We start from the raw sequence: 26,249 nt of genomic DNA on the forward strand, positions 1-26,249 counted from the left end.
ACCACAGATTTTACTTGCCCAAGGTAGCCAACACTGGGAGTTCAGTTGCTTCCTTGGGCTGAGAAGCTGCAAGTGAAATGAGTGAAGTTTCCAAGAGAACGTGACCAAAGCAGGAGCCAAAAAAACTTGCTGCCATCGAAAATGAAGTCACTGGGTATCGATGGCTAATTTTCAGAGATGTCAATGACATCCTCACACCAGCCATTAGACAGGGTCCCTAACGCTGTCAGTCAGCAAACCAAGTAACTCTCCAACTTCCAGCAAAAGCTATCTATCCAATAGCAGATACTAAAAACTTTGCTGCAGTGTATTTTGTTGACATCTGATACCTTACTAACTGTGGTGTCAGAATTTGTACGAAAACCAAATGACCTACTTCAAGTAACTCCACTAAATACAACGAGCAAATTTACTTTATGTGGCCAAGATCGACACGCATTGCTTTTATTAATATTTGGTAGAATAGAAATGCATGAATCTATCACTTTGGTTGGATTGACTGACCTTACTGCACATCAGTCTCATACGTTAAAAGTCACTGAAGTTGTCACCTGAAATCACACATTTCAGTATGAGCTGCAGTGACCCTGTGAGAAAACAAGGTACTGGTCCTTTCAGCTCAACGTCACATCTGATGACTGTAACAGAAACTGAAAAATATTTTCATAGTAGTATGTGCTTAAAAATCACATGTCTGTCCTGGGGGCCGTGGGGACAGGAAGAGTGGCATTGAAACTGTGACTACCTCGAAGGAGAGAAACTCTGGATTGTTTTTGCTAATTTCACTTTCTGAGCAAATATACATATACTTGGGTACATCCCTCCTCAACCCTTATGGATTTCCCCAAACTTCCAACAGTCCCTTTCACTAAGGCCACATGCTGGTCCAATGTTTGTTATATGAGCATCCGACGCCAAGGTTCAGTAACAAATAGCCTCAAAGAGAGAGCCAAGCTCTGCACAGCTTTTCCACAGAAAGACCTATTCACTGAAACAAAGACAGAGCCATCTACCTGACTTAACTGAAGTTTGGAAGTCAGAGCAGAAATCAAAAGAAAGAGAAAGTCATGAAATAACAAAAGGATGACTATAACTGTTATTTACCATTTTGGCTTCTGAATGCATTGGCTGGACTTGGGGAGAAGCACAGGGGTTGCTGAGATTTGGACCTTGCATTCCCAGGAGGTTGGAGTTCACTGACATTTGTCTCTCCATCTAAGAGAAAGTAAAGTAACAGCATCAGAAGTCTGAGAAAGGCAGTCTAGGTCATAGACAAAGCTGCATTTCTTTTTCAAATGGATCGTTTAGAATTTCTGTGAATAACTCCCGGCAAAGCCTGTGGTTTGCTGAAGGGTAAACAATATGCTCCTGAGCCTTGAACTCAAGCACATCAAAGAATCATCCAAAGCTGCGCCTTCTAGAGAATACTCCCGATGCCAAAGAGAACTACGTGTTGTCATGGTAGATCGTTTCCAAACAAAAGTATGCAACACTTCCACTTTTGAGAACACTCCAAATACTACTCATCATGCTTATGTTTATAGCTACACAGAATAACATACACATAGAAAAATGCTGGAAGGATACAGAATATACCAAATGGTTATCTCAGGTTATCTGTGGCTTTTTTGTTCTCCCTAAATTTTATACAGAAACGTGAATCATTTTAGCAATAAGGAAAAATTCATTTAAAAAGCCACCCTATTAAAGATGACGTGTCATCCTGTCTCTAACTCATGACCACAATCAAAATGATCCAGCAGAGGTATCTGAGCTGCTGCCCCTGGAACACCTTCTCTTTCCTGTTAACCATCTCTGACTACACAGGAGCAGCTTTAGGCCTCACAGCAGGGCTAGGGCTCTGGAAAGGTGAAGAAAGCAGTCAGGTGCTGAAGACTCATGATCAATGCCCCACATTGTGCTGTTGGCCTGCCCTAGTGTCTAGAATTAACATTCAAATATCTGAATTGAGTTCTGGCATTTTTTTGTCTCCAGGGTGCGTCCCTGTTAAAAAGTAAATACAGGGCTTCCCTGGTGGCGCAGTGGTTGAGAGTCCGCCTGCCGATGCAGGGGACATGGGTTCGTGCCCCCCGGTCTGGGAAGATCCCACATGCCGCAGATCGGCTGGGCCCGTGAGCCATGGCCGCTGAGCCTGGGCGTCTGGAGCCTGTGCTCCGCAACGGGAGAGGCCACAACAGTGAGAGGCCCACGTACCGCAAAAAAAAAAAAAAAAAAAAAAGTAAATACAGCAAAATCTCTATTTCAGTCAAGGAAGGGTGCGTCTTATTCATATTTTCTGTTTAGTAGAAAATTAGCACTTTTTGAAGAACTAGAATAATGCTTAATAAATACTTAATACTGAAATCCCACAGAAAATAATTCAACTTTCCTCAGGGAGGAAATAATTTCTTCAATGCAAGAGTTTTTCCATTTGCCAAAGGATGGAAATGAAAACAATGGTTGGAAATTTTAGGGAACCAGGTTTCTGCTCAGTTAGCCTAAGTAGTCTTAGAAAATAGGGAGTTCCTTATCACTGGAGTTTGTCAAAGTGTGGAGGATGGAAACCTCACAGACAAGAGTTGAGAGTCATAGTTGAACTAAATGACCCTTTAAGGTCCCTTCCATTGTTGGGACTCTATCACTGCAATGCCTGCTGTGTCCACCCCAAGGGCAGGGGTGGGGGGGGTATAGTTATGACACCCATGTGTGGATTAGCAGAGGTGCCTGCCTAAAGCCTCTCATGAATGACTGGGGCACATTTCCTGTCATAGCAAAGCACCATCAGCCTTACCTTGGCCAGAATTAGCTTATCAGTTATCTAGCAATGTATGAATATGTTAAATTGTTTCAAACGGAGCTACTTAATGAAGGAGAACTTTCTAGACCACTCTAGCAAAACCTTTTGCAGCACCAATTCAACAAAATAAAATAGAGTTGTCCCTCAGTATCCGCTGGGGATTGGTTCCAGGACCCACCTCTGATACCAAAATCCAAGGATGCTCAAGTGCCTTATATAAAATGGCATAGTAACTGCATAAAACTTACACACATCCTCCCTTATACTTCAAATCATCTCCAGACTACCTATAATACCTAATACAATGTAAATACTATGTAAGTAGTTGCCAGCACTTGGCAAATTCAAGTGATGTTTTCTGGAACTTTCTGGTATTAAAAAATATATTTTCAATCCATGGTTGGTTGAATCTGTAGATGTGGAACCCACAGGTATGGAGGGCCAACTGTATTCACTCTCATGTTCCTCAATCTCCAGGCGGCCTGGGTAAGTCTAATTTTTTAAAATTATTTTCTAAAATCATGGTAAAATACACATAATATAAAATTTACCATTTTAACTCTTTTTAAGTGTACAGTTCAGTGTCATAAAGTACATTTGTGTACTCTCATTGTTAAGTCATGGAGATTTCTCTAAAAAATGCTTATTACTTTATAACTCCCACTCCCAGAGGCTAGGGGATAGGAGAGTTGGAATAGGAGTCAACACTTTATTCCAATTACTGACCTTCTCCTAGAGGGAAATCAAGTCCAAAGGAGCTTTTGCTTTCAGTTTCCTAAAGGAGGATGGTTCAGAAGGACACATGATTATCCAGGGTTTTCCATCGTGCTTTGGAGCCATCATGCTCTACAAAGAAGTGAGAGTAGCCTGCTTGCTGCTTCTTGATCCAGAGTCAGCCACGCCTCCCACTTTTCAGAAAAATTACAGTCTAGCACCGTTTCTACCTTATGACTGACAAATTAAACAGAATACTGAAAACAGGTTGATTTTCCTATCTTAAAAAAATTGCATTTTTCCATCTAAGTCATTATAGGGGGGTAGCAAGAGCCTCTTTAAAACAACCATTTGGTGCTTTGTGCTAATAACGCTCTGCCCATGAATGTGGCTTTAATGAGTGGACTAGAATTAAGAGGTCAGAAGATGGGAGTGGCTCTGCTAAATACTAAGCGACATTGAGCACTGTAGGTAAAACATCCAGGTAAAGGATATCACCTTTTCTTGAGCTTCTTCTTTTCCCTTGAAACCAACTGGAAAACAGGAGCTAAAATGTCTGCAGTTCACTGGGCTTTTGTAATTATAAATGGGTGTTTGTATTCCCAAATTATTTCAGCATTTGACTTTCAAGATCAGAAATCACAACCCAGTGAAGTGCTGGAAGGCAACACCTGCCTTTTTTTTCACCACATGCCAGCATCTAGCACAGAGCTTGCTCCGTAGCAGGTGCTCAACAAAATTTTACGAAATAAATGAATGAATGAACAAATTCATCATTTGTTTCTGACCTAGAGCTTTGTGAAATATGTAGCCTGACAGCGTGCACTACAGATCAGTTAAGAATCTCACCTTCACCTACAGACATAAACTAATCTTTTATGCCACAAGAAGCATGATTTCTCAGGGCAAGAACTCTACGGAAAGACCATGCTTGACAAGCCAAAATTACAGTGCAAGGGCTGGCGACTTGATAATAAGGAAGAAAAGGCCCAGATTTCTAGGGCCTAGAACTCTTAGCATATGCTTTTAGATACCTTGTGTTAATTTTCTTTAGCTACATTAGTGTCACACCGAATCACGATTTCCCAACCTTGGTACTACTGACATTTGGGGCCAAATAATTCTTTGTCGTCGTAACTATCCTGTGCATTATAGAATGTTTAACAGCATCCCTGGCCTCTACCCACTAGATGCCAGTAGCACTTTCCCAAAGTTGTGGCAACCAACAGTGTCTTCAGATATTGCCAAATAACCCCTCGGGTACAAAACTGTCCACAGTTGAGAATCACTGCTCTAGATTGACACTATTTTCATGACAGCTGTACACATCGCTGACATGGGTTTGGGAACTCCTGACTCTCTTTATCTACACTGGCTCTTTACCATGCACCTGATCCTTTGCTTCTATTCTGAAGCATCAACATTTTAAAAAAAAATTTCAAGTGTATTGACTTCTCTGTTAAAACTTTAAAGACTCTTTTTCTTTTTTTTTGACGTGGACCATTTTTGTTTAAAGTGTTTAATGAGTTTGTTACAATACTGCTCCTGTTTTATGTTTTGGTTTTTTGGCCACAAGGCATGTGGGATCTTAGCTCCCCGACCAGGGATTGAACTCGTACCCCCTGCGTTGGAAGGCGAAATCCTAACCACTGGACCACCAGGTAAGTCCCAAAGACTCTTTTTCTGTTCAACTCCACTATTATTTCAAGTTGTACAATGAAGTGATGTGGTAGAAACCAGTGCCAGGCACACTTTTCTCTGGGTCTTTTCAGCCTAAATGTCCCACCTTTGCCCCTGGGAATGGAACACAGTTTAGTCAAATGGGGAAAAAAGGTCATTGTAGTGATATTTTTCTGGACAATGCACAGAATTCCTAAAAGGAAACTATTTTGGACAAGAAGGATTTAAAGCCTGGACAAAGATGGCTTGTGGTAGAAGTCTCCATGCAATCAGTGGGGTTGAATGAAACCCAGGATCACAGCATTGGTGGTGCTGTTTTCCTTTACCTAAAGATGTTTAAGGTGAGTGGTGCAGGTAAAGTCAGTCAGCTCACTTGTCCTTCTGACCCAATTTTGCAAAGAATCTTTCCAGCCTGAACTACCTGATACTTACAGGTCCATGTTTCTACAATTGGGCCACCAAGGCTTTCTCCACACCCCCCTGCTTCCACTTGGATAAATGAGCAAATTGCTCATCCTGGGATGATCTGGGCTGTTCAGTATGAGGTGAGTGTGCGTCATAGTCACGACTCTTCCCTTTCAAGCTGTGTGACGTTAGACAAATCCCTTCAATGTCTGACTCTTCGGCTTTTCATTGGTAAAATAAGTATATCGATAATGACTGTGATCGTATTCCCACAGGACTGCTGTGAGAAGAAAATGAAACAGCAAATGTAGACAGTTCCTTAGAATGCTAAAAATACTCTGCAATACATTCCTGATCTTATTGTGGGAGGGTTTCAATTGAATTGTCATATCACCTCTAAGGCTTTTCAGAACCCTTATGGCCCTGGAAATCGTAACACCAGCCATGTGCACTGAAGCACAATGCCAGGGAGGATAACGATGTACAGGGTGGAGATCCCGTGGCAGGAGAGCAAGGTTTCCTCTGAAACAGCCTGTATCTGCGTTCTACATGAACCTGTTGTTTTCAGAAGGGGCAGTATAATATCATGTACGCATGTAGACTCGGGAGCCAGACGACCTGGATTTAAATCCTGATTCTGTCACTCACTAGCTCTTAGTGACTTAGTCACTTAACCAAGTTCCTTAGCCTCCTGTGCCTCAGTTTCCTCATCTGCAAAATGGGGGTAATAACAGCACATACCTCAGAGGTTTGTTGTGAGAGGGAAAGGAGAGAATGTACGGATCATGTAGTGGTTGAGAGAGAATTCCTGGGTTCAAAACTCAGCTACTCTGCTTCTCAGCCAAGCAGGCTACTTACCTTACTTTCTCCATTCAAAAAAATGGGAAGTATTAGTACCTACCCGAGAGGGTTGTTTCACATGTTGATGAAGTGCTTAGAGAGTGACTGGCACATGGTTAAGCCCTCACTAAACGCTGCTAACGTGATTAACAGAACATGATACACACGGGTACGTGTTAGCAGTTATTATGTACCATTTAATGACACTCTGTATGTAGCCCAAGCTATAGGCTTTGGAGTAGTCATAAAATCCCGTGTCCCTGGGCAAATTCCATTCCCTGGGTATGACAAGCTCACTTGTCACCAGCAGGAAGATGGAAGCATGCCTCATTAGGGAAGCACTGTAGGATGGAGAAGCCAGCAAGGTGCCTAGGGATGCACAGAGAGGCACTCAAAACAAACTGGCACCCAGCTCAACTCTCCATCCAGAAGAAGCCACTTTCTTCCCTGTCAGCTTAGATCTCAGCTCTCTCTGTACTCTTTCAAATGGGGCAACCTCGGTAGAAGTCAGAAGCACTTACTGGCATCAAGACGGCGGAAGAGCCCGGCATTGTAGGGTTGGGCAGGGTCCCTGGCATGGAGGCTGGCATGGGCTGTCTCTGTCTGTTGTGAAGATGGAGCAGAGAAGATAGAGAGCCTGGGACAGGCCTGGGAACAACAAAAAAGAAAAAATAGCAAACATTATTCTCAATGCCCTGATCAGGGGATTCACTGCCTGTTTCCCTTGTCCAGAGCCAGCGGGGACAACACCATTACATGAACAGCAGATCAGATCCCCTGATGGGAGCCACATAATTAAGGATATTAGGGAAATAATAACAAATGAAATACAAGCCTGGCTTCCTTTGCTACTTCCTAGTTAATACATCAAATTCCAGTTCATTTCCTGACCTCTGTTATCTAACTGATATTCAATAGACAACAAGCCGATAAATCTCCTACAACCCTTGCATCTCAGGAAAGGGACCTGGTGGTGAAATCCTGGGCGTTTACTCTGAAGCCTCTGCCCTCTGGAGGACCTTAGAGCCTGAGATCTGTGTACATTTGTTTTATCCACACTCTCTCACACCTCTGCCTGGAAGCCTGCCTGGCTTTGCTCTGGATATACTTTCACTATCTGGATTTGCAGAGCCAACTTCATTCATAATTTCCCAATAGAAATCCATTTTGACTTTTTCACAGTTCTCTACTTTGAGTGGAAAAAAAACCCCAACAAAGCCAGGTCACAAACCAAAGTAGCTAGATTATGGTTCACAGCAATGCAACGAGCCTTTCTCAAGGCGAGTCTGGAGCCCAGCCCCCAATTACCAATCCCTCATTTCATAATAGCTCGAGGTGTTAGGCTGTTTGACAGAAACTGATTTCGGCCTGACCTGCAGGACTCGGGTAAGCATTCCTTGGGGGAGTACACAGTTCTTTTGCTTTAAATTTGCCAGAAAAAAATGTAAGTGTCTTAAATTGATTTAATGAGCCAGGGAATACGGGACTGAGGGAAAAAGGGAATTATTTATGTTTATTAAAAATGGCAAACAAGTGACCTCCTTGGCTAGTTTCTCAATCTCCTGATGCTGTTGCTCTGGGGAGCTGTATAAATGTCAAACCATCGAAGTAAAGACTTAACAACAAACAAAACAAAACAAACAAATAAACAAACACCCTTCAGGACCTCTGAGTCTTCCATGTTAAACCTTCTTATCCTGAATGCCGTGATAGAAACTTGTGCTTCCCAAATTAATGTATTTTCTAAAAAAAAAAAAAAAAATCCCTCATGCTAAGCGCTGGGTAAGGATTGCAGAGAGATGTTCTCTGCAGGCCAACGCCTGTTTCAGGGAAGGGTAGCATGAAGATCCTCTTCTTTGGAGCTCATTTGCCTCCCATGGGTGACTCATGGAGCCTAAACTGGGAAAAGGAATGCCAAGATAGTCTTCCTTTGCATTGCTGTTACGATTCCAAGGAAGATTAAGTTTTCTGTTCTTTTCGCCTGAAAGGTCCCTTGGAAACATAGCTTGCCATCAGAGTCACACACATCATAGAAGGATTAGTCCTAGATTAGTCCTAGATTTATATGTTTGGGAAGTTGTATATATGAAAATATAAAAAAAATAAAATAAAACCTTTACACAGAGTTTACACAAATTACAACCAGTTCTATTAATAGAATGTGTGTGAGTGGCTACATAGATAGGCTAATATAAGAAGCTTGTAACAATGAAATGAGTGTTTTCAGAAAAGCAAATGAAGTACTATGGGTATTTCTTGGCATGTCCCCTTGGGACCTCTGGAGTATGGATGAACAGTAAGGATTAGTAAGGCCTTTGAAGGCCCTTCAGCTTTTACAATTCTAGGAAATTGCTGGTTTCAACTGCTCCAAAATGCTGTAGTTGTAATGTCACTGGGTCTTAAAGTCTATGTCATTCAGAGGTGAAGAGCTCAGTCAGAGAAGTATAAAATGCTGCTCAGTCATCAGACATTTGTTTTGTATTCTCCAGTCTTAATGTTTTGTTTGGGACCTTTGCTGAAAAGAAAATAGCTATATATCAAAGTACAGAATATTTAATAATGGTCAGTTCCTCTAAGTACAAGATTAATAATCTGAACTCCCCACTTGCATAATGAGACCCTACAGATAGTTAATTATCCATCCATCCATTCATCTAAAGATATCCACATAGATAGATAGAGACAGACATCTATACATACATACATAAATCTATACATACATACAGTCTTCTACCATATATCTGTTCCCCTAGTCACCAGAGGTAATGCTTTGAGTGTAGACAGTTAGGGACACGCAAAAACTGTTATAGGAAAGACAACTAAAAATATTTGATTACGTTGATGTGCAGTATCATCCTCATAAACAAGGGCAACACATCATCATCATTTACATTTTGTTCCCAACATATTAATGATAACCTTGGTTATCAGTTTTTATTGATGGGCTTTTTTTTTTTTTTTTTTTTTTTTGCGGTACGCGGGCCTCTCACTGTTGTGGCCTCTCCCGTTGCGGAGCACAGGCTCCAGACGCGCAGGCTCAGCGGCCATGGTTCACGGGCCCAGCCGCTCCGCGGCACGTGGGATCTTCCCGGACCGGGGCACGAACCCGCGTCCCCTGCATCGGCAGGCGGACTCTCAACCACTGCGCCACCAGGGAAGCCCCCCGATGGTCTGTTTTTTAAAAGAGAAATCAATTAAACAACTGAATGGTGATGTAAATGAAGACGCAAAAGTAATTAAATTTAAAACAAGTTTTCATTCTTCCCCAAACTGTGGAAAACTCCCAATTGTATAGAAGAATTGGGGAATAGTATGTTTCATTTAATTCAATGCTCTTATTAGGTCAGTTATTTCCACACCATGCACAGGTCTCCTAGATTTTAAAATATCAAGTATTCCCTCACTAATTAAGAAAATCTTTCAGGGTACTGGGTTCCCTTGGGATTATAATAATAATTACTAATGATACCAATCAGGCCAATTAGCAACGTATACTTGGAGGGAAAAATGGTTATTACAGAATGCTGTATGTTTGAATTCTGAATAATTTTGAATTATTGTTTTACCCAGATTCTGTAAATAATTTCCCCAACTCCACCTGCAAAACCAATGGAGTTTTTCTAGGCTTCTTGCTTAGGTTTTTAAAACTATAAAAACTACAAAAAAAAAAAATCTATGGCTACCCATCACTAGATATACAAAGGACTAGAATGGGGTTATTATGTAGCTTGGCCTGAGAAATAATCATTTGTTCAGAATATTCAGACCACTGAAGCAAGAATGGTATTGGAATACTTGCATTAATTGTCTAATTCCCTTTGTGCATGTAGAAATAATAATTATTTAATACATTGCATAAAATGTTTTATATCGCACTTATACATTGCTTCATATTTTTCTAAATATGTTCACCTTCATGTGACTTGAAACAATGCAATGTGGTAGGCAGGTCCTATTACTGCCATTTTACTTAGAAGGAAGCTGAATTCAGAGACATTTAAATTTGCCCAAGGTCATACAGGTCATGAAAAGAAGTAGGACTTATTCTCAACTTGCAATATAGGGCTGCCCCCATCCCACCTTGATGGCTCCCATAACTAAGTTATTATTGATTTTTTTATACTAAAATAAATCCACGGTCCATTTCCTTTGATATCCACACTGCTCCCTGGACTTTCCAATGAAGTTGTAAAATTCTACAATACTGCTAACATGAGAAGTCACTGATCCATGTGAAATTATGTTTGCTTCCTTTAAAAAAAACCCAAACTTCCCAAACAACACATCAGCTAGGCTCTGAAAATAAGATGGCAAATTGCAGTAAAGTTGTGAAAACAAAGACCCAACAGTCTCTCTCCAGCGCAGGCTTGTTGTCATGAGTTAATTCCAGGCTTTGAGCGAGCCGAGCCTCCTTTTTAATAACCATATGCCTCTAGGTAAAGTATTTCTACTAAAAATTATTGAGGCATGGAACAAGGTAAGATGTGTGAGCTCATATTGGATTGTTCAATTATGAAACTGAGTCCCATAGCATTAAGAGTTTTTCAACTTGACAGATTATTCCTCTTCATACACTTGTATAAACATACTGCTTACGGCTGAAATCTATGTAAGCTTTTCTTTCAATTACGATGTCAGGGATGACAGACTATGTTTTCACCGTCCTTAACAGAATGATAGGTACCACAGCGAGAGATTTCATGTCCTCATTTTTCCCTCCAAAGGATGTTATCCAATCTAGGGATGTCAGTAAAGATGCTTGCTGGTCTTCCTTGCCCTTGGGCAAGCCCAACTATCTTTAAGGAGCCAAGGGCCAGTGCTTTTGTTTGCAAGATCTCAGGAGGATCACTGGCAGACTGCTCTTCTTTCCCAGGTCTTCACCAGATCCATGACCTCCTGGGATTGCTTATTAAACTCTAAAGACAGGCAGATAGGCCAGGTATGTGGACAGGCAAAGGGAAGAGGCGAATGATGAAAAAAAATTAGGTTGGAAAATTATAAGATCAATATTAGCATCAAATCAGACCACAGCCATCTAAGAAATCTTGAGCAGATAAAAAATAACAACAGAAGAACTTGGTGTTGGGGGGCGGGGGACAGACTGAAAAAAAGCTTGAAAAGCAAGAAAATGGCAGGAAGAGTGGGCAAGGAGCAGGAGATCCAGATGCCATTGCTATTGGAGTTTCTGACTCTGGAGAAGAAACTTCCTTAGCTTTTAGGCTCTCCATGTCATCATCTGTTTAGTGAATGGATCAGACTACAGGCCCTTGAAACTCTCAAATTCAGATTCTAGGGCTCGAACTGAAAATGAGATGTTCTTAACCTAGTGAGACTATATGTTTCATTATGATAAGGGTATTCTTTACTGCTCACTGGTGCATCCACAGCCCTTAACCTGGCACCTGGCACATAGGAGGGGGTCAGTGTGTCTCTATTAAGTGAAATTGAGCTGGTACAGCACCTAGTTCTTAAATTGCAAATAGAAGGTGTCCCTAAAAAGTGAGAGAAATTGCTTAAAAACAGACCCAATCCATTCTTTGGGGCCCACACTTCACTCTCATTTAAATGTAGCATGATCTCACACACAGACTAGAGAAACCTTGTTGACCGCTATCTTTGTATTTGCTTATGAGAAGAAAGATGTGCTTCCTTTGGACCTTCTTAAATGAAGTGCTGTGGCCTAATTTAGCAAACTAGTATCTGTCTGGGGTGGGGAGACTGAAGAGTTGAAGAGGTGAATACAAAACTCTTAAGTCTTAAGAGGAGGCAGTTTGTAATGAGAAATGCTTATTTACTCATTCTTCTCCTAAGTGGGATTTAAAAATTCCTATTTTTGTAAAGAAAGCAAATTGCCAGGATAATCAAACAGAATGTGAAATGGAAAGACAGCATAGTTAATTTGTTCCCTGTAGTACTAACTACATTGTAAAGTGGGGTAGTGAAGAACGTGGGCTCAGGATCAGCTCTGCCACTTATTAGCTGTGAAACCTCGGGCAGAGTTACTTGGTCTCTCTGTGCCTCCCTTTCCTCCAGAGTAAAATGAGGTGATAGAGAGATTTACCTCAGGGCATTAGGAGTTATCACATATTAAATATATTGAATATGCTTAATAAAATTAGTTGTCATTGTTTTTGCTATTATTATTCTGAAGCATTGACCAAACAACAGATTAATTACCATACTTCAATCAAGAAACTGTGGCTTAAGGCTGGGATCTTTTTTTTTTTTTTTTTCCTTTTTGTGGGATCTTAGTTCCCCGAGCAGGGATCAAAGCCAGGCCCATGGCAGTGAAAGCTCTGAGTAAAGGCTGGGATCTTAAAGAACATCAACCCTTAGCTTTAATTGAAGAACCACAATCTAACAAATATAAAAGAGTCCAAAACTCCTAGCGTATATATTTCTTTTAAAACCCATCAACTTTAGAATCCCAAACCTTTCTACAGAGGCAAATGGATTCCTCCCACCAACAATTTTACAGAATTGCAAAATGACTTCACAGTATTTCTCAGAAAGGATCCTTGAAAATATTTCCTCAAAATGGAACCAAACTAGTTCCCCAGAGATCAGTCCTCAGTCTCTTGTTTTTCCTGAAAACAATGACAAAAATCCAACTGAAGCAATAACTGGGAAAACAAGAAAGATATCTGGCCCACATTCTAAAAGACATCATATTACTTGTATCTTTTAGAATGAGCTCATGCTCTGTACCAGGTCTTATGGCCAAGGCTCCTGAAGTTGGATGGCAAATACTGTATTTCCTCTTTTAACAAATGAGGAATTTGAAAGTAGAAATTCTACTATGAAGTAGAAATAGTTAGCTTGAGAAAAGGCACAAAAATATCAGAGAATTCAATTAAAATATGTATTTTTCCCTTTCAAAGCTTTCTCAGGCTCAAGGGAGGACCTCTGATAAAGATCGGGAATCTCCTTGAAAGAACTGTCCACCCCTCACCCCACTTTTCCTTTGGTGACATAGACCTCTGGGTGTCCAGGAAGAGAATTTTGCCTTAGTATCTGCATGCTATCCTCTGCCCAGCCCCTAGCCCCTATCTTGTCCCGAAAAGCTAGTAAAATAGCCAATGCAAAATGGCAAATGCTTTAGCTCATCAGCAATACCAGTAAGCCCATATCCTTGTGATAGAACTCAACATGGCTCCACGGCCCTGAACCATCTGGCCCCTCACTGTCTTCCCAGCTCACGGCCCTGGGCTACACACACCTGCCATAATGACTTTCTTCCAGCTTTATGAAAGTGCCATCTTCCTTCCTGCCACAGACCCTTGACATAAGTAATCCTACAACCTTCTCTGGGCAATCACACCAGGATGGGGCCTTTTCTGGCATGCTCTCAGGCACCCTGCACTTTTCCCTAGTAATATTTATCACCATTTATTCAATCAATCATCAAAAAACCAAGGAAGCACCTAATACGTGTTGGGCTCTACACACTTTTATTTCAGAGGGGAAAACCTATTTGGCAAATTAGGTCACTTGCATAATAATTCATTTACAAATGTTCAACTGGTGACAATAGAATGATAAACAAAATGGATATGTTTCATGGCCTCTTGGAGTTTACCATCTCTGCTTCTCAATTATAATTCATTAATGATTCTGAGTGATTTTTAAAAATGCCTTGCTCCCAACTAGACAATACACTTCATAAGTCCGAGATTGTGTCTGCTTTGTTCACCAAGGCAGATACTTCTGAAACTTAAGAAAGCACATGATACCTAATAGGTGTTGTTTTTTTAAAATAAATTTATTTATTTTATTATTTTTATTTTATTTATTTATTTTTTTGGCTGCAGTAGGTCTTCGTTTCTGCACGCGGACTTTTCTCTGGTTGCGGTGCGCGGGGGCTACTCTTCGTTGCGGTGCGCAGGCTTCTCGTTGCGGTGCACGGGCTTCTTATTGTGGTGGCTTCTCTTGTTGCGGAGCACAGGCTCTAGATGTGCGGGCTTCAGTAGCTGTGGCACGTGAGCTCATCAGTTGTGGCTCATGGGCTCTAGAGCGCAGGATCAGTAGTTGTGACGCACGAGCTTGGTTGCTCCGCGGTATGTGAGATCTTCTGGACCAGGGCTCGAACCCGTGTCCCCTGCATCGGCAGGCTGATTCTTAACCACTGTGCCACCAGAGAAGCCCCTAAAGGTGTTTAATAATTACTTCTTGAATTAAGAAAACATAGTTTTCAAGGATCTCGTCGACTAGCAATGAACATGGCAAGAACAGTGTTCAATAAATTATTCTGCTAACTAACAAGAACTTGATTTACAAGTCCTAAGTGAAACTAATGTACATTAACAGCCTAACATAACCCAATTCTGTTCTTGAAAAGCATAACTGGTTACGTCCAAGGTAATCCGTACTTTTTATCAGTGCCCCTTAGATTAAAGTCAAGCTTTCAGATGAGTTCTAGACCCATTTATTTTTGCATGAATTAAATTAATTTCCATTTGAAATTATATTTTGGGTATTTCATAAGAAAAGGCTATGAATAATTCAGGAATACTCATCTCTCTCTAATCTATATAATGTTTTAAAAATTGGATGCCTGCCCTGCAATAAGGCTGCACTTTATAATGTTCAGAGCTCTGAACTCAGAGGTACCAGTGACACCCACACCACAGTCAACTAAACATAACTGCTTTGCACTGATTTACCGATACTGACAAGAACACTTTTGTAATCATTATCACCAGGGATGTCAGAAATTAAATTTACCATGCAAAATAAATTTGGGCCTCTTTTTAAAAAATCAGTTTTGTATTACTGCAGCTTTTATCTTATAGATGTAATATCTGATATCTTGGAAATGTAACTTCTTTTTCTTTCAATGAAAGCCTGACTGCAAGAGGGCCAATGGTAGTAATAAAATGTCATACAGATAACAGAGCTGCATCCTGCTGGAGCCTTTGCTGGGTTTTATAGCATATATGCTGCATCTACTCAGGCAGAAGAGATGTTTACTAGTGCTTTCAAATGTTTTAAACAGAGAGAGTAGTAATAGAAGGGGAGATGCGAATTTATGGCCCTTCTGTTGAGACTAGTAAATCAATCTTTTTTTTCTTCTTTAATGACTGATTTCTGCACCATTAATCTGAATTAGTCATGCAGTCAGCTTGATTCACTTAAGTTAACCAAAAACACTTTTGGATTGGTTTCTGATGTACTATTGTCGAAAAAAATTCATTTTCAAAATCTGATATATTTTTTCCTTGTAAAGAGCTAAAGCTTCTTTATAAAGACCCTTTATAAAAGACCCTAAATGCCTGAACAGTTTGGCTTTAGCCATGGGTCAGACTTTAAAGACATGAAGAGATGGCTTTTCAGTTAGCCAATAACTTCTCAGTTGTATCAATTATTTATAAAGTACACTTGGAAAGGGCAAGTAAATGCAGCTCAAAAGACATAAAATAAAAGATGATTTTGAATGCAAGCGCAAATAAATGATATATATCTATTTGGCTGACTAGGGGCAAATTTCTTCTCCATAGAAACATATCTCTAAGTAAAATGTCTTCCTGTTTGTAAGTTGTTAATAAGCTTCTTCCTTGCTTCCTAAGGACAAATAAGTAGCACTCTGATTATGAGCCTCGTTATTTACATGTGACTGCTGCTTGCATTCATTCACCATAAATGAATAATTCATGAAAACCTTCCCTAACACATTTGCCAGGATGTTCTGTAGAGGCAGAGAGCTCCCTGCGCTTACAGACATTCCCTTCCCCCAACTCTAAGTCAGCAATTCGGTTTTGATTTCTTCTGGACTTTCAGCTTGTCGGTTACCATATTTGAATGGTAATTTGTGGTCAAATCCACACCCAGCACAATCCCCCAATACCTATGTTCCAAATGGACTGCTTTTTTTGCTGCTGAATGATGGAGGCTCCCAGCTGCAAAACACTTCAGCCAGCAAAAAGAGAAGAGCTCTTGAAAGGATCATCTGGGCAACCTTTACTCATCCTTGCATTTTGCAAGGCTCCCCACTAGGTCACCCTCACTAACGTCTTTATCTAACCTCTTCTTGGATCGAGAGGCATGTTCTCTTAGGCAGTTTTCAAATACCTCTCCCGGGAGACCAAATTTATGACAGGTCCCACACAGCCACTTCCCAGGATGATTTCAGCTCTTTAGGAGGAGGTGATAGGAATGATTAGCTCCACAGGTACACTGGCAGGAGAGGGGATGTGTCAACCATGTAGGAGCGGCTTCGGGCAGCTGAGATGACATGCACCGACTCTGCAACCTTAGCCTGCTAAAAGCCTGATTTCTCAAGTTCTGTTCTTAATGATAAGGTAACTGAAATGCTCAAGGGTAACTTGTTCTCCAGGGAAACACAGACAAGGAAAGAGACACTCTTAAGGCTTAGTAATCTCCTCACTAGGTTACATCCTAACAGACAGCTGCAAATTCTACACCAAGGCTGTAACCAAATAACCAAAATACATAGGATGGGGTGTGAGGAGTTGGTGCGGGGAGGCAGAGGGGAAGGTACGCAGGACTTGGAGAAGGTTCCAAAGGAGCACTGAAAAATACTAAAAGGCCAGAAGGGAAGATCTAAATGGAAAAGTAAAAGGAACAAGAAGACTGGGAGATGACGATATGATCTTCAAATTTCCAAATGACTATATTCAGAGAATGGTGACCAGTTACTTCCAAACCCAACTGAAGCAGAATAATAACAACAACAAAACAGCAGCACATGGAATTTAACTTAGACGACGGAATATTTGCCGAGAATGAATAGTGTAAAACAATTAAATGGCTTACTGAGGTTTTGGAATTTCCTCTTATTAGGCTCTTAAAAAATAGATTCGTCCCCGTCTGGCAGGGTTTGTAGGGAGGAGGTGGAAGAACCGGCAGACCTCTCATGGTCCTAAAGTAGGTCTATTATTTTCACTTATTCCAGTCAGAGCGGCTGACAGAAATGATAGAGATGATGCTGGCTGCCATCATTAACCAGTAAATCGAATAAAGCAGCCTTGTGCTGCCGTCAAGGCACAGGCTTCGAGTCGCCTGCTGGCCCCGCCACGGACCACAAGTGTGCGCTCTGCACAAATCATTTAACTTCTCTGTTTTCTCATAGGCAAAAAGAGGGCTATTGGGCTTCCCTGGTGGCGCAGTGGTTGACAGTCCGCCTGCCGATGCAGGGGACACAGGTTCGTGCCCAGGTCTGGGAAGATCCCACATGCCGCGGAGCGGCTGGGCCCGTGAGCCATGGCCGCTGAGCCTGTGCGTCCGGAGTCTGTGCTCCGTGGCAGGAGAGGCCACAGCAGTGAGAGGCCCGCGTACCGCACAAAAAAAAGAAAAAAAAAGAAAGAAAGAAAAAAAAAAAAAGAGGGCTATTGTCACCACTTCATAGGTGAGGTAGGAAGATGATCTGATAATCATATATGAGATAATATTCTGTGTGTGCTTGGCCCTTGGAGGATGATCAATGTATATTCTATTCAAGAAATGATTCATCTATTTCAGAACATAAAATCATTGCTAGTGTCATTTTAAAATACAGACTAAAGCTATATTCTCCTAAATTTCAGGGTGAAGTGGTTTGGGGAAAAGACTCAGAACGTCCAGCCTCTCTGAGGGACCTGAATGTCTTTTCCAGTACTGGGAGTCCTGGTGTATCCTGGCATATTATCTTTTTGGAGAAACCTGCTGATTTCTTCAGTCCAGGCTAGTTTATGCTATGTGCTCTCATAGCAGGTCCCAGTCTCTCCCTTAGACTGGAGGGAAAGTATCACAGGGCACTGAGCTCAGCACACAATAGGAGCCTTATAAAGGTTTGTTGAATGACTTAATGAGGTTACCTCACTGTACATGGTGTTTCACTTCCTGGCAGCCGTACCCCCATGACACATCCATGACAGGCCTCTTTTTTAAAGATCATGATGACTTGAAACTCTATCCTGAAGGGACAGTCAACTTATCATTGACTTGAGCAAGAGGGATTGGGGCAGGGGTGGAGTTTCTAGGAAACTCATGTGTCCTTCTTGTGCAACCTTTCCCGGGCTTCCTTTCAAGTTCTCCCACTGTAGCACTTATCATGAAGCTAAATTGATATTAGTCTGAAACACTTAATAAAATAGTAGCAATAAAGTTCATAATAATGATACTTGGCATTTACTTTGCACTTTGCATCCAAGGATCTCAAAGGGCTTTGCAACGAGGCTTTTGCTATTTTCAAAGCTACACATGGGCTGGACACACAAGCAAAGAAGCCATTGAGTTATAGCTTCCCTTTGGACAGAGTTGGTTCTATCATTAGGCTCAGAGATTGAGATTGTGACCATACTACGTGCATAAACACACCCACTACACACAAACACCCACAGACATCAGACATCTACATATTAAAAGGCAAAAATGATATAAAGACTTTCGGTCCCAAGCATGCTTTTGTCTGCGTTAGCTGGGTCAAACCCTGGAACACACAGGTTTGCATTTTGGTAGACTTGTTTTATTGTGATATTTCTTTCAACTCCCTTCTCAGTGTATTTATAAAAACAATTGGAACATCTGTGTCTGTTCTTTAAAGGCATGGAAGTTTTAAAGGGCTTATTTTTCCTTTAAGTTCATTCTGAAGGAAATTTTGTTTAGGCTTAAATGATTAGTTAAAAGCCACACAGGGGTTTATGTATAAAGCATCTCTTCTAAGGCACTTTTCCCTTCCCTGGTGGCCTTGCATTTTGCCAAAGAGAATGACTTGCTCAGTTTCCCATATTATTCCCCAGACAGTCCTATTCCTACTCCCAAACAAATGTGGTATTTGGGGTTTCAAGTTTAAATGTAATTTGGTATCATTTCAGATGTCTTCCTACAGCTTAATAAACATCTTCCCCAGAGGGACATGGGTCTGATTTTAATTTGTGGTAGAGTTATGGTCACAGTAAACGTCAATTTTAGCTATCGACAGTAAGCCCCTACTAGAAATAGAAATAGAAAGTGACTGTCAGTGCATTTAAAGGACACGTGCCACATTATGCTTGCTCATAGGAGTTCACTGTTCCCCAAGAAATCCCTTCACTGATCTGTGACGACAGCTTGGTTTCTCCTCAGGCCCTGGGAAATCAGTGGCTCACCAGAACAGAATGTGTCAATCTGAAGATCATAAAAAGATACAGTGAAGTAACTGAGCCCTTGGCTTTGAATCTGAATATCCCAGAGAGCGTGACACTTTCTCAGCTACTGGTTTGCCTGGTGATCATGGGCTGTGTCCTCAAGACCTCTGAGTTTCTGTTTCTTCATGTATAAAATAAAGTGGCTGAGCCAACAATCTTTAAGGACATTCTGACTCTAAAATTATATAATTAGATACGATCAAGAGTGGTAACCTGGCTTATGGAGAGGCCCAGAACTATTTACTTCAGGGAGGCAGCACGTCAGTTGTGAGTGGGTTTTCCTCAAAGCTGTGGACAAATGGGTGATTCGTCACTAGCCTTTTTTGGACATTCCCTTTCCTTGAACAAGAAGCAGGCTCCAAAGATGCCTGGGTGCAGGGACCATTTAGCTGAGCAGGGCAGGAACCAGAACTCCTGAGGGGTAGGTGAGGGGGTAGTTTCTTCTTGCATATGAAAAATGATCCTTTTACTTAGCATGAAATAAAGGTTTCACTCTTCTGTACACTAGAATTGGTCAGTTATTATTATTATTATTATTATTTTGTGTGGTACGCGGGCCTCTCACTGCTGTGGCCTCTCCCGTTGCGGAGCACAGGCTCTGGATGCGCAGGCTCAGCGGCCATGGCTCACGGGCCCAGCCGCTCCACGGCATGCGCGATCTTCCCGGACCGGGGCACGAACCCGCGTCCCCTGCATCGGCAGGCAGACTCTCAGCCACTGCGCCCCCAGGGAAGCCCAGTCAGTTATTATTAAACAGAAAAATATTCTTTGAGAGAGGCAGGGCAGGTTACCAAATAAGCCATTACTGTCTTCATTGTGGTGCCATTGGGTCCTTTGGGACTGGGACTAAACTGGACAATTCTCAGAATGACAAAAATCCTCCAAGTCTGTGACTTGCCAGGAAACATTTTCACTACTGAGGAGTAAATGCTATCTGACCCTACCTGTTAAAGAGCTGAGATAACATTCCCTAATTGCCTACATTGAGCCTTATGGATGATCCTGTTGTGGTGCCTGGGATGGTTAATTTTAGGTGTCAACTTGACTGGGCCGTGGGATGTGCAAATATCTGGTTAAACATTATTTCTTGGTGTGTCTGTGAAGGTGTTTCTGGAAGAGATTAGCATTTGAATTGGTGAATGGGTAAAGCAGATTGCCCTCCCCAAGGTAAGTAGGCATCATTCAACCTGCTGAGGACCTAAAAAGAATAACAAGGAGAAAGGTTGAATAGTCGACCCCCTCTACCCCTCTGTCTGACTGGTTGAGCTGGGACATCAGCTTTCTCCAGCTCCGGACTGGGACTTACGCCAATCAAGTGTTCCTGATTCTCAGGGTTTTGGATTTGGACTGAAATTTGTACCACCAGCTTTCCTAGGACTTCAGCTAGCAGGGATAAGAGCATGGGACTTCTCGGCCTCTATAATTGGTGTGAGCCAATTTTTTATAGTAAGTCATATATATCTTCATAGCCTATTGCCTATTGGTTCTTTTTCTCTGGAGACCCCTAACTAGTACAGTATCTCCTCTTTAGAACCTTTTCCCTAGAAAGTATCCTATATTTCCTTAAATATATTTGATAGTGAATTTGTGGAATCCAGGCATTAACTTTCACAACCCTCATCCTCTACTTCTAATCATTCACCAAATTCTATTCTCTCCACCCTCAAAATAGACCTGGAATCCATCCACTTGGCTCCATCCCCACTACCAAGATCCTAGTCCAATACACCATCTTTTCTCACTTGGTTCTTCCCACAGTTTCCACCTCCAGTTTTGCTCCTCTCCAATCCAACCTCTGCATCGCAGCCAGAATGATCTAATCATAACATTTCCCTCCTCAACATTCTTCCATGGCTTTGCTCAGCATATTAGAATTTAATAAAATCATCCTTTAAGCGTTCTACCTCTTTGATATCTGTAGTACTACTTTGTAGTCTGACTTGATATGTTTCACCCATTCTGGCTTTCATTCGTTTCCTAGAATGTGCCAAGCTCTTTCCTACCCCAGGACCTTAATACATCCTACTGCCTTTGCCTGGAATGCCTAGCCATCTGCTCTTTTGTTGACCAGCTCTTGTTTACCTTTTAGGTCTCAGTTTAAATATCACTTTCTTAAAATTATCTCTGACCCCCAAATTCCAGGTGCCTCTAATTTAGAGGGTTGCATAGCTCCATGTACTTTTCCTTCATGCTATTTCTAATGATATTTTTATAGGTATGATTATTTATTTAGTGTCAATCTTTCCCATTAGACTCATAGCTCTCTGATGGCAGGGGCTATGTATCTTTTGACAGCCAGAGGTAAAGTCATTCTGATTTCTTTTGACCACTGAGAAAGCTTGCTTTCTGGAATATTCTACTCCATTTGGATGGAGAAGAACAGAGAATACCATAATACAGATGGATAGATTTCTAGAAGTTAAGACAATTGATCCAAAGTAAGTGAGTACCAGGGTATTCACCTACATGCTCTTAGTAATAGACCTCTCTGCCCTTCTGAAGCCTGAGGCTGTTTCTTTTGAAAAGCACAAAAGCAAAAATGCCAAGTGGAAATGTTCATTCAAGGGCTTCTGATTTTTGCTTTAGGTTAATGTTGAAGCATTCAACTGTTCTTATGATAGTTAAGTGTTTTCCTTTTTTGCCAATGGTTTCAATTGTTGAAGCTCTCCAGAAGAGTCAAAAACCATAATTTTTATGTAAGGTTCCCAAGCATCAAATATATATGCCAAGCAAGCTTCTTTAGTTAAAATAGGGCATAAAGAGCTATAGTTATAAGTGCCATGGATTGCTTTCCTTATAAGGCAGAAAACTGAAAAAAGGATCTTCTGGTTTTTTACTCAAAAACAAAGTAAGCAAAATCAGTGATTTCAAAGTCCAGTGTGGCTGAGAGAACTCATTTTCTTAATATGGAGTGGGCTCCGGAGTGATGGAGAGAGTGGACATTCAGGAATGACTGTCTACTGCAGACTCCTGGCAAACTCTTTGGCCTACTGGTCCACAGCCAGTGTTTTTCTTCACAAATGAATTCCACATCTTTATTAAGTTAAGTATTTCTTCTTTTTATTATTTGAAACATACTTTAAATATTTTGTTTTATGACGTCCTGGAAATTGATACAATTCCTTCCAGATCAAGGAAGATGGAGAAATCAATTTCATTGTTTTTTTTTTTTTTACATTGAGAGTGATTACTCAAAAATTATGCCCCAATTTAATTTAGTTTATCCATTACTATGGATATCATTTGATGTCATGTGTGAACATCTCAGGACAGCCAGAATGAAAGTTGTCCTTCTGATTAGATGAATCGGTTATTTTCACAGAAAAGCCCTAAATGATGATTAAATAGAAATATACCCTTGGTGTGAGTTGATTTGTAAAAGTCTACATAGTTAGAATTATAGATTTTAAATTACAATTAACCTTTTATAAGAAAAAAACCTGTAAGAACAAACCGAAATACATCAGAAGCCTGATGTGAGCTTCGTAATCCACAGAATGAATCTTATTAAAATGAACTTTATCTGACATGCATGAAATTTCAAAGTTGCCCCATTCAGAGATGAGTTAATTGGCTTTATCCAAAAACGGAGGAGTTTTTAGGATCATTTAAATCATGAGAATTGTTGGTTCAGAATGCAGGGAAGGGCTAGGAAAAGAAACGAAGCCCAGCCCTTGGCAGAAACTAGAGTTACCTTCCCCACTCTTCAAAACTAAGTTCTCAAAACCTCCTAATGGTTTTCACTGTTTTCTTTCCACTGCTTATCATAATCAGGGAACCACAAATTTGCATCCCTAATGGACCCTTTTCAAAAGTGTGTTGACATTTCAGTAGGTTTTGAGTAGCTTGTAATGCTTCTCTCAATTTGGGCAGGTGCCCACAAATCTCCTTATATGGGTCTCAACATATAGACTGTCTGCTTCACTCACTTTTTAAAAAAAAAAACCCCTGGGAACCTATCTTAATTATACTCTTAAAAAAGCGAAAACTCAGAAGTCAGATGACTCAGAAAATGAGCATCTAGCTGGACATCCACATGCAGGGCAGCATCTTAACTGTATCTGTGAACTCAGGCTCGAGTCAAAAGTATCATCCCTTGTGTGGTAAATTCACTTTTTTGAGCTTCTATTTTTATCAAAAGGAAATAGATATAAATAAGACCATGCAGATAAACATAGGTTAGGGGAGGGAGAATGTTGAAATCAAGCAAGGAGCTCATCATCTGAGCCAAAACTCCACTGTATTTTACTGCTTGAATTTTCTACAAGGACCAAGAACCCAAGAGGGCCTGAGGAGGGGCAATTTCAGTCCCACCTACTTTTTGTGGCTTCAGTAAAACTACAATCCAACAGAAGCACAACTAAAATTATTTTTTAAGTTTATTTTTTTAAACATTTACTCAGCTCCTGCTATGTTTCAAGAATTGTGCTGGGGCTTCCCTGGTGGCGCAGTGGTTGAGGGTCCGCCTGCCGATGCAGGGGACGCGGGTTCGTGCCCCGGTCCGGGAGGATCCCACGTGCCGCGGAGCGGCTGGGCCCGTGAGCCATGGCCGCTGAGCCTGCGCGTCCGGAGCCTGTGCTCCGCAACGGGAGAGGCCACGGGAGTGAGAGGCCCGCGTAAGACAAAAAAAAAAAAAAAAAAAAAAAAAAAAAAATCGAATAAGAATTGTGCTGGGAGCCCAGAGTGAATAAAAGATCACATCCCTGCCCTTAAGAAATCCATCATGTAGTAAGGGAAACAGACAAGGCATGGAAGTCAGAGTAGGTGTAAAGGGAGAATCCCCCAACTGATATCTGATACCCTGGGGGTTTCAGGGGAGGGAACTTAGGAAAGGACACACATGAATTGCTCCAGGAAAGACGAGAAGTTAGCACACGTGTGTGTGTGTTCATGTACATATGTGTGTGTGAGAGTGAGGGAGAGGGGATATTGGTAAGTAAGGGCTCAAAGCCGAATTAACCATCTGTGCAAAGTAGGTTGTTAAAGTACATCAACACAGGGCAACAAGATATTAAACAATTACTGTTGTTCACAGCTTAACATGAGATGAGAACAATCTCTTTGAGTGACAACAAACCCTGTCTAGAAATACATGCTATCTGATGTGCGTCCATGCAGCCTGATCCCCCTGTAGATGACAAACTGGGTATGTAGGTGACTACATACACAGAGAATTTTTGAAATTAATTTTCTAGTATTTCATGTGGGTGTCTGAGTTACAAACTAAAAGAACTGTCTGATAGACTGTAGTGCACAAATTTGATCCTTTTTGAATTAGAGGGCAGTACACTAAGAGGGAGAGAGAGATTTAGGGTTAAGTGGCAGGGAGGCACTGAGCTATGGGTAGGGGCTCAGCATTTTCCGGAAACAAAGAAGCCCTTCTTGGCCCTATTACCCTATATTAAGTTGCTTTGGAGAAGGTAAAAATGGAGACAGAATTTAGCCCTACTTTTTCTGATTCTGAAGCTGGTATCACTGAGTTTTTTTCTCCAGTATTCCTGCTAGTTTTCATTTATTTCTCACCTTGAGCTCAATAAATATAAATAGGCATGAGGTGGGGAGGGGTTGTATATTTTAACAATCGCTGCCAGGTAGTATTCTCATTGGAGGTACTGTGTTTCTTGTGACTTCTACTCTCCCTTTTGGGTGCTCCTGTCGCAACAAATGAATCTTAGTTCCTGGAGAGGAAGGTCCTACCTCTAAACATGGTGTCAGGCTGTACTAACAAGATAATAGATTTCCCATGACTTCCAGCATAGAGTTAAAACATATAGATTTAAAGACAGCATAGATTTGTGTGTGTGTGTGTGTGTGTGTGTGTGTGTGTGTGTGTGTGGTCTACATTGACCTGAAACATTTTGAAAAGTACATTGTTGTCCCCTCGTTTCTAAATCGATATTGGCAGTCACTGAATACACCCTTTATTTCAAAGGAAAAGAAAGGAAGGAAGGAAGCAGGCAAGCAAACCTTGGTCATCCTGGCTTAAACAGGAAAATGAAACAAGGGCTTAAGACAAGGTAGCTTCACAGAGCAAATGGCCTGGCCCAAGCCTTCTCACCCAGGCTCCTTCCCTCCCTCGCTGTGTGCAGCTTACCCAAAACCCACTCTGTCTGTGCTTTCGCATGTGAAAAATGAGATTGTCAGCTGGCTTCGGTCGGGAATACCTAGTAAAAAAGAATGGTATGGGAGGGCACTGAATACATGCACAGCTCTCATAACATAATCAGTCCATGGGTCCTTCCTATGCTGCTCCTGATTTTCCTCACGCCAGTAAAAATTCTAAAGTGTGTGGAGCAGTTCTCATATAGCTTATTAAATAAAGAAGCTATAACAGAATTCAAGTTCCTAGGACCATTCCCAGCAACTTGAAAACCTCAACCCATGCCCTGCCTCTATAATATATAGCATTTCCACACTGTGGCTGTTTTAATAAACCAATGGATATTTCCCTCCAATCCATTTGCTTTCAGTGGACTTTTTTTTTTTTTTTCCGTCTCCAAAGAAGCTGGCACTATAATGTCAGACAAATGACTAGAATAACTGTGCATTGCTCTAGACACCAGTGAATAAAATATATCAAATACTGCATATCCCTAGAGTGTATTATTCCACTTAGAAAATGGTATAATTGACTTTGGGTAGTATGGGAGAAAAAAATCCAAAAATTTAAGAGTTGTGGGGTTATTTTC

General features: G+C 41.2%; 1 protein-coding gene across 20 annotated transcripts in view; it reads right to left on the reverse strand.

The window, feature by feature from the left end:
- CREB5 (cAMP responsive element binding protein 5) overlaps positions 1–26,249 on the reverse strand; it is a 416,039-nt gene that overhangs the window by 104,970 nt on the left and 284,820 nt on the right. For all 20 annotated transcript variants that reach the window (XM_067042425.1, XM_067042419.1, XM_067042426.1 and 17 more), the window contains 2 exons: positions 6,958–7,084; positions 1,105–1,215 (listed from right to left, as the gene is read on the reverse strand). In XM_067042425.1, the coding sequence (XP_066898526.1) occupies positions 1,105–1,215; positions 6,958–7,084 (238 nt within the window). The remainder of the gene's footprint in view (positions 1–1,104; positions 1,216–6,957; positions 7,085–26,249) is intronic.

Source organism: Kogia breviceps, chromosome 9 (assembly GCF_026419965.1).
Source record: "Kogia breviceps isolate mKogBre1 chromosome 9, mKogBre1 haplotype 1, whole genome shotgun sequence".
In the NCBI taxonomy this organism is placed as follows: Eukaryota; Metazoa; Chordata; class Mammalia; order Artiodactyla; family Physeteridae; genus Kogia; species Kogia breviceps.